The 9,317-nt window shown below is 37.4% G+C and overlaps 1 protein-coding gene across 3 annotated transcripts in view; it reads left to right on the top strand.

Moving 5' to 3' along the window:
• The first annotated feature begins 717 nt into the window (after window positions 1-717).
• acss2 (acyl-CoA synthetase short chain family member 2) overlaps window positions 718-9,317 on the top strand; it is a 27,376-nt gene continuing 18,776 nt past the window's right edge. For all 3 annotated transcript variants that reach the window (XM_015020904.1, XM_015020903.1, XM_015020902.1), the window contains exons 1-6: window positions 718-1,463; window positions 4,035-4,230; window positions 4,977-5,068; window positions 6,628-6,731; window positions 6,811-6,883; window positions 7,627-7,702. In XM_015020904.1, the coding sequence (XP_014876390.1) occupies window positions 1,337-1,463; window positions 4,035-4,230; window positions 4,977-5,068; window positions 6,628-6,731; window positions 6,811-6,883; window positions 7,627-7,702 (668 nt within the window). In that variant the 5' untranslated portion in view covers window positions 718-1,336. The remainder of the gene's footprint in view (window positions 1,464-4,034; window positions 4,231-4,976; window positions 5,069-6,627; window positions 6,732-6,810; window positions 6,884-7,626; window positions 7,703-9,317) is intronic.

The following is a 9,317-nucleotide window of genomic DNA, read 5'->3' as shown; positions in this document are numbered from 1 at the left end:
GAGAGGTTATAACTACTGACCTGAATACATTTTTAAAACATTTTTATTTTATTTTTTTATTTCATCATTACTTCGCACCGGTTTTGCAACTTGAAAGTGGGTGTGACGCCTTAGCATGATCTAAGTTTCGATCTCCGAGTTGACCTGAACGCAGCGTTTGTCCTTGCGTGTCACTGGCATGATGCAGATAATATTAACAGACAAAATATACATTATGTAGTCTAAAACAAAACATCTGAAATGTGTATTATTTAGTTTAATTTTAACTTGTTTTGAATTTAATGATTTTAGAGGGCAACCGAAGCTGAAGTTGGCTTCCGATCCGATTCGGGAAACGATTAAAGGGCAAATCCACCTCATTTTCCACACACTGAAGCAGCTTTACCTTGGTTAAATTTAAAAGCTACATTACTTTGACTATTCAAACCTAGGCTAGATTATTCTACACTAGCAGTAAAATATTTAAAACTGAGTTACAGATCAGTTAATGAACGCAATACTTTGTGATTTGACTTGGTTTCCCAAATCACAAAGTATTATAGATTTTAAACTATCAGCATATTAAAGATGCTCGAGATAGGAAAAAAAATAGATGGAATTGCTTTTTAGCAAATTTCTCAAGTTAGACACCAACTTAAGTTTTGTATGTGGAAAAACACTGTAAATTCTGAGCTTTCACAATAAGCACGTGAACGCCGTCCTGAGCTCTGATTGGCTCTGACTCGGAGCCAAACAGTCCAGCAGCAGAACACGCTTGCAACAAACAGTGAAGAAGAGACGCACAAAGAGTTAGCGCTACGACTAAAAACACTTTATTTTCGTTACATATAGCTATGCAGAATGAATGCATGTTTTAATGTAATGATTAAACATAACTTGGCTCGTTTAATGTAACACAGAGCGGGCTTTTTAACGGATGAACTGAACCTGCCTTTTTCTCCTTAGCTTAGCTGGTTAGCTTAGCTGATGTCAAACCTTTTTACGTCCGTGTTCACCCAGGAACGACGACACGCTGAAGCTGCGTAGAAGCTACACCTGACTTGGGTTTTGTTTTATAAATCAAACAGCGTGTGTTTGGGGGGGTCAACGGCTACAGCTTTTGAATAAAAAGCGTCATAAGTCACCCTGCGAAACTAGGAAGTCTGAATGAAATCTGCATTGAGCTTGTTCGAATTTTTGCACTTCGCGCGAGATTTGACACTTCGCCCGATGAGTTAAGTTTGTTTCTATGAAAGTTCACCAGAACAGGGTGCTTGAAACGGGATTTTCCGTGGAAATATCAGGCCGACCTGTCCACACTTTGACTCGTGTTCGTGGGGAATAAATTGGAGCCAACATGATTCCCGATAAAGCCCCGCAGGAGGACGTCTTCCACTGCTCCGAGGACCTAAAGAAGGAGTCCCACATCCCCAGCTTTGAGAAATACAAGGAGCTCTACACCCGCTCCATTGAGAATCCAGATGGTGAGTATTAATTTAAGCTACATAATATATGAATATTTAATGCGAAAAGTGATAAATCTTGTGAGAAGATGTAAAAGATAACACGGGTGTCGCAACCTGCAGGATTACATCTTCACACCCAGTAACGCATCCGCATTGCTCTGATACCACACAGGATCAGTGAAAGGTCGGAGTTTCTCCAGGAATTTCCCAGTTTTCACACTGAAACATTTCAGTGCAAACATTTCAGTTTACACTGAGTCAGAGAATGAAACCCAGAAACGCTCATTATTCAGTAAATTTAGCTCCTTTTTCAGTACAAACACGGAGTTATTAATTTATACATAGAGCTTTACAACAGAATGTACTAAGCACATATTCACACAGGTAAACATAGAAATAATGCCAATAATATTATTATAATATGTTGGGATTCCCTTTGAATGAACTGAACCAACCTGTCTTATGTTAATAGTGATAATTAGACCTGTCACAATGACAAATTTTGCATTGTAATTAATGGGACAATATTGTGGTTTTTTTTAAGGTTTTGTTGGCTCTAGTGGCCTTTATTTGAAAGTAGTTTGACAGGAAAGAGGGTTATGAGAGAGGGGCAAATGTCACCAGGCTGGGAATCGAGCCTGCGACCACCGGCATGAGGACTGAGGCCTCAGTACGTGGGCCGTGCTTTGCCCCTGCGCCACCACAGCACCCCATGATAATATTGTTTTGAGTCCATTTTGAAGTAATACAATAATAATAGTGGCATAATAATGGAAGGAAACATTCTCAAAGATCAATAAACTTTAAATTCTAGTGAACATTTAACCTGGAGGACATTAAAAAAATCAAAAATAAATAAACCAAACAACAAATGAAATTAACTATGAAGTCTTCGTAAGCAAGATTGTCATTCAAAAAAATGGCTAATTAAGACCAAAACACCAAACTGAAGATTTTTATCATCCAGTTTGTGATAAAGAGAAAAAAGAGAAAAACAATAAATCATGCAAATTGAGATTATTGAGCTTGTTTGAATTTATCATAGGATTGATTTATTTCTCATTGTGACAGACTTTTATAGCCCTGTCACAATGAGACGATAAATTGTCCCAGAAATTATTGTGATAAACAATAATATTGTCATTCTGAGACGATTTTCAACTAATATACGGCAATAACAATAATGGCAGAGTTCAAAGACTGGAAAAACTTTGATTAGTAACATTTTACACTCTAAATGAAAAATGTTTAAATGGATAAAATAAACAAACAAATCAAAAATTTAAATGGGTTATAAAGTCCAGGTAATTGCATTTAAAAATTGCCTGTTTTCAATTCGACAGAGAAAACAGGCAGAAGTGTCAGGTAGTTCAAACTAACCAGTTTTCTCTGGGTGTCAAATCTTTGCAACATTTTTCAAAATGGCAACTTTTCAACGATAGCATAAAAAAGAATATCTTTTTTAACGATTGTTGTTGATCTAATTTCTTATTGTGGCAGATTTACCTAGACTTCCATCCATTTCTTCCTGTAGTTTCTGCTGGTTCACATTTAAAGCCTGTTGAAAGATTTGTCATACAGTTACAGACAGGTTTAGTATTTACTTTAAAACAGACAATAAATGGGATAGTCTTTGGCTAATTATTATGACTCATATCTCAACATCAGACCAAAGGAAATGTTGATGAATCGTTGAGATAATCAACCAACTGGTTTCATCATTTTGCAGAACATGATACATCCACTCTTCCTCTTGCAAACCCATTTTAAAGCCTCACATAAAGTTTGAAATATTGCACATATGCAGTTTCTGTTTTATTTTTTATTTTTACCCTGTTACTTCCTGGTTCAAGGCTCAGTGCGTCTTTATTGCCTCCACTAAAGGCTGTTTGATTGCACTAACCCATAAACATAAACGGTTTGGTAGTGATACACACTTTGCTCCTGTGTGCTGATGTACAAGGCAGATAACTGCAGGAGGAAATAAAAGTTTACAGACATGCAACCTGTTGGGATTTTATCACAAACTTACAGCTTCAAGGAATCATTGATCTCTGCCCATTGCTGTTCAAACTACTGAATTAACCCAACTATAAAAGTCAGCTGCAGAAAACATTGTCAAAGATCAATAAACTTTAAATTCTAATAAACATTTAACTCTGGAACTGGAGGACATTTTAAATATCCACAGTAAATAAACAGAACAATAGAAACAAATAAATAAAGCACCAGACTGAAGACTTTTACCATCCAGCTTTTGGTAGGAAGAGAAAAACAGTAAATTACACTAAACATTGAGTCTGCTTTCTGTCATTTCATTATGATTTCATCCAGGTAATTTCATTTCCTGAGAAATTAATGATGCATCCAACAGTCATGCTTTGTATTTTTGAAAAACACAAATATTTATATTTTTGCCAAAACTCCTGGATGTTGCGTATGAAGAGCAGGATGTCCATTAGTCTTATCCCATCAGGTTCTGAACTGAACCGGAATGATGTTAATAACTATGATACATTTTTCTGTATTTTAAATGTGAATTTCTTGAAAAACCCAGCGGTGCCTTTCTGCCCTGATTCTGTGCCGCAGAGTTCTGGGGTGCCATTGCTAAAGATTTCTTCTGGAAGACCAAACACACCGGTTGCTTCCTGGACTACAACTTCGACGTGACTAAAGGAGAAATCTTCGTTAAGTGCATGGAAGGAGCCACCACCAACATCTGCTACAACCTGCTGGACCGCAACGTCCACGAGAGGAAGCTCGGCGACAAGATCGCCTTCTTCTGGTCAGTGGAGGGACGCAAAACGGATCCCCATATAAGCGATTATATGATGTTATCAGTTACTCTGTCGCCTTTTTGTCAGATGCTTCTTTGGATGTCTACGTTTTACTTTCGCTTCAGTAGAAATACATAGAAGTACTGCTGCTCTTACTTCAGTTGAGTTTTTGGGTGTAGCTACCTGAACACATCAGCGGCTCCCTGATTGTCGCGCCTGACTTCAGTCTCATCTGCTGTTGAACGTGGACTGTTACATTTCTCATTTCATCCTTCCTGTTTGTGATGTTCCTCCTGTTTAATGTTGTATGGAACCCAAATAGAGCTGGAAAACCTGAAAATCAACTGATGGTTCAGTTTTTTGCTGAAGTGTGAAGGTTAAAGCCGAAATGGTCCCCAATTATTACATTTCTTGCTTCTTCTAAATTAAATGACACATCAAGACCAAATCAGATAATGATGCTTTTTTATTAGACGATAAGTTTAAAACTTGGTTTTTAGATTTGCAGATGAGAATCATATATATATTTTTTGCACTCAGTATGTTGGTTATTAGGATGCTTGTAAAGAAAACCAACAGTTCGACATCAGATTTCTGTGTCAGCCATTTTGGGGGAAAAAACTTAATCAAGGCTAACATTCATAGTCATTATGATTATTATGACCCATTATTGGTTTTTAATTCTGTAAGGAACGATAAATTAAACCAGTCAGATGTTTGTGTGTTTGTTTTTCCTGACTCTCTCTTTCTCCAGGGAAGGCAATGAACCTGGAGATGACTTGACCGTCACCTACAGAGAGCTGCTGCAGAAGGTCTGCCGGTTCGCTAATGTCCTAAAATCCCAGGGTAAGCCCCGTCTGCCCGCTAATCCACCAACTTTTAAACATCTGATCTGCCACTGAGCCTTCAGGGTCTTTTCACTCCTCACAGTCCAGCAGGCTCGGGTCGACTGGGGACCAAAATGCAACATTTGTTAAATTTTTTTGTGTCAAACCCTCTGGAGCCTGTTTCCCTCCTGGCCTGTGGGGGCGCTGCGCCAAGAGATACAGAAGGAAATGACACAAAGACCTCTGAAGAAGACACTGAGCACAACTTCCTTCTTTACCAAGTGTGAACAAAAATGGAGTGGCGTCAGATTTTAATGGTTGGAGGATTTCTCTTTAGTCTTTGGTAAAAAAACAAAAGAAAAGCCATTTCTCCTGCTAACCCATTTGTATTTACCCAGAATGCCCTGCACTGTAGTTCACTTCCTGCTTTTGGAGTTATCTTTCCAGCTCCCGACGTAATGGCATAGCAATGCAGGTTCACTCTCTCAAAGATCAGTAAGCTGACATTTCTGACAAACTAGAAGTGGAAAACATTTTATATGACCAAAATAAACAAAGAAACAGCAATTAAAATTGCTACTAAAGTCTCTGAAAAAGTGGCTGTTTGAGACCACAGAACCGGTCTGACCGAGACGGTTTCAGACCGGAGGATAAAGCCATGTATGACCCAGACACCAGCCGAACTGGACCGTTGTAACCGATGGAAAAATCAGCTGCATTCGCCACCATTCAGCCCAAATGGGGCAGCAATGAGACGGTTTTAAGCCAAATATTGCAGAATCAAACACATTTACATAAAAATGTCAAAATAGCACCTTTAAGAACAAATTTATGCAGTTTGTCTTTAATCAAGACAAACATGAAAAATCTTTAATCTGGGCAGCAGGAGACGTGTAAATGAGGATTAAATTGGCCTCAGAGGAACCAGCTGCTTTACCGTTACAATCACTGAATTACACAAAGGTATCATTTTCCAGTTTCTCTGTGTCTAAATGTTGTTTCCTGACCTCCGTTGTTTAACATAGCCAGTTTCTGTAAAGTCCCAGCGGATTTTGGCAGGAACCGACTTCTGTGGTTCTCTGGCTCCTTAGCGGTTGTTGCTACACCATCTGCAGAGAGCATGATGGTGAAATGTACTGAAATGTTTGCTTTCTCACAGATGATGAAAGCACCTGGTTTCAACACTGTAACAGATATTTTTAGCTACTGTAGGAAATAAACTGTTGCTGTTCAGAAAAGTCTCCTCTGACTTTCTGCTTCGAATCACCAAAATCCTGCAGTCGGTTCTGAAGGTTTGTAAGAGGGAGAGGCTGGGCAGTTCTGGCCCTTCGTTTCTCTCCATCCAACATGGCACTAGAGGATTCTGGGTAGAACAGATTTACAGACAAAGAAGGTCTTTTTTACCGTTAATAAAAAAAATCTATATTTTTGGACAGTTTTGGCTTAATTACTGCCGTCTAAGTGTTGTTCTTTCAGCAAATGGGCTTTTTTTGTTTGAGTCTGTATACTCGATCGTCGATCACTAGAGGATCGATTAATCACGATTAATCGTTTCAACCTTTCTGTTCTTGTGTGCAGGAGTGAAGAAGGGCGACCGCGTCTCCATCTACATGCCCATGGTGGTCGAGCTGGTGGTGGCCATGTTGGCGTGCGCCCGCATCGGAGCCGTCCACTCCATCGTCGTGAGTTTACCAGACGTTCCTGCCACGTTCGGCTTTCTTTGATCGTAGAACGCGTGCGTAAACCCACCGCTGCTCCCAGTTTGCAGGTTTCTCCGCCGAGTCTTTGTGCGAGCGGATCATCGACTCTCAGTGCTCGCTGCTCATCACTGCAGGTCAGTTTGAACCAGAACCGGCTAACAGGGAGCCGAGTCGCTGCTGTAATCAAATCTGTAATCTGTAATCAAAGTCTAATCTGCCGGATTAGCCTGGGGTGAAAAACTTAATCCAGCTGGATGAAGCTCATTTATTCTTATGCTTTCATTCATACAAATGTTTTTTTCTTTTTCCCAATAAGTTTTTATAAAACAAAGAAAGAAATGACTGACGATAGGACACAGAAATATGCAGTCAGCTACTTTTTCAGGGTTTGTACGGGAGAATAAACCAACAACGTTCCCTTTTGCTAACCTGCCGACTTTTCAGACAAAAATAATTGGTGTCGGCTAAAATCTGAATCCGTTCATGCTTTTTAAAGTAATCGACTGTGGAACTGCAGTTATTTCAGTTATTTCAGTAACTTTTTGGGGAAAAAATATAGTTATTATCTAGTTATCTTTTTGCCTGATTTTGTTTTGTAATTATGTGAAATTTCCACTTAACCTTATATTTTGGTCCGTCTGTAATTTTTAAATGTTAAATTATTGATAATTTGATCGGTTACTAGAATAGACTTTTATTTTTATTCTTACTTGGGTAAAGATATGTTAACGTAGTGCTGCTCTTGAGTGTAATTTTCAGGTCTTGGACTCTCCGTTGTGTGTGAAATGTTTGTGTTTCTGTACAAAGTCTCGGCTGGAGTTAAAGGTTTCTGGTCTGAACGGAGCGTAAACCTTCTGGCTTTGTGTTTCCATGTCAGACGGTTTCTACCGGGGAGATAAGCTGATCAACCTGAAGCTCTTAGCTGATGAAGCTCTGCAGAAATGTAGAGACAAGTAAGCTGTAAATCCCCTTATTCACACACACACACACACACACACACACACACACACACACACACACCAACACGCGTAGCTGAGGTGCATTAAGCTGCAGCTCTGCTGAACTATTAAAATTTATTTTGATATCTATTGATTATTCTGACAATTAATTGATTCATCTGCAAATTTTTCATTTAATACAATATTAGAAACAAAAAACTGAATAAAAATGTAATTAATTTTAAAATAAGAAAACAAACATTTTATTCCCTGCATTTCTTTAGAGAACGATGGATTATCTGCAGCTAAAGATGAAAACCGTAAATAAACACTTAAATAAAACTTTTTTGTTTGGCAGAGCTCTGTTTAATGAACAGATTAATGATTTGATGTAAAAGGAGTTTATTATTAGATTTTTTTCTGCAGAATTTGAACCAGGTGAAGCTCAAACTGAGGATTTCTGGGCAGAACATATTTTTATTTTTACTGCAGGTTGGACTTAAAACAAAGTTCTCCTGAAAATACATACTGAAAATTAAATAAAATTAAATTTAAAGCATATTGTTTATCCCCAGGGTGATAATTGAAGGTAGGATAGGATGCAGGGAGAGTGCAAAAGTGAAAGTATATCAAAAGATTATATAAAACAATAAACCAACTGACAGAGAGCATGAAGGAACATTTAAAGCTCAGAATGACAGTAAAAGTGACGTATTAACAGTTACATGTCGGTCCTTCACTTTGGTGGACTTTTGCCCAAACAGCTTCTGGTCAGCAGCAGAAACTCTTTGAAAATACTTTAGTGTCTCTTCTTATTGCACAAATTAACCACGATCAGAAAACGGGTCAGATCCCAGACAACAAAACAGACCAAACAGTCCGTGTCTCTTCTGCAGGTGGAACTAAATCTGATAGTTTTCTGACGCCGTTGATGTGAGACCTGCGTCGTAGTTCTGCGTTAAAGCAGGACGTAAACAAACAGTGGCTGGAAATTATATTTATGGATTTATGAAAGAGTCGGAAGCTGCGTTTCCGTTACAAATGTGTTCAAAACTTAACTTTAAAAACACAATTTCCATTAAATAAGAAACTAAATTTAAATAACTTTGTTCTCAAGATAAATCATTAAAAACATTCATCATCCTCCAAACACTTCCTCTGGTCTGTTTTCCAGTGTTTCCATTGTAGTTTTGCAAAATACATTCATTTCAACACAACCAAGATTAAACTCAGACATTTTCTAAAAAAAAATTTAATAAAAGTTGAAAACATTTTTTTTTTAATTTCTGAAATTAATCTTAAAGATTTTTTTCTTCTGCCAAATTACCAACTTGTGAAGCTCAGAAATTACTTTGTTTTTCCAAGAAATTTTCCACAGTTAATCTCAAAATTTCTAAGATTAAGCTAAAAATATCTTTGTTTTTTTTCTAAGAAATTCCTGAAATTAATCTGAACATTTCTGAGTTTTTTTTTTATTTTTTATTTTTTTTGCAATTTTTCGACATTTTGAGTTTTTTTTTTTTTTATTTTAGTTTTTTTTTTTTTTTTTTTTTTTTTTTTTTTTTGGGAATTTTCACCTCTTTTTTTTTTTTTTACCTAAATTTTCTCCAAATAAAAATTGATTTTTTTT

This window comes from Poecilia latipinna, unplaced genomic scaffold, assembly GCF_001443285.1.
Source record: "Poecilia latipinna isolate Pla-1442-1.1 unplaced genomic scaffold, P_latipinna-1.0 Scaffold2683, whole genome shotgun sequence".
Lineage (NCBI taxonomy): Eukaryota > Metazoa > Chordata > Actinopteri > Cyprinodontiformes > Poeciliidae > Poecilia > Poecilia latipinna.
This window is presented reverse-complemented; position numbering and strand designations above follow the sequence as displayed.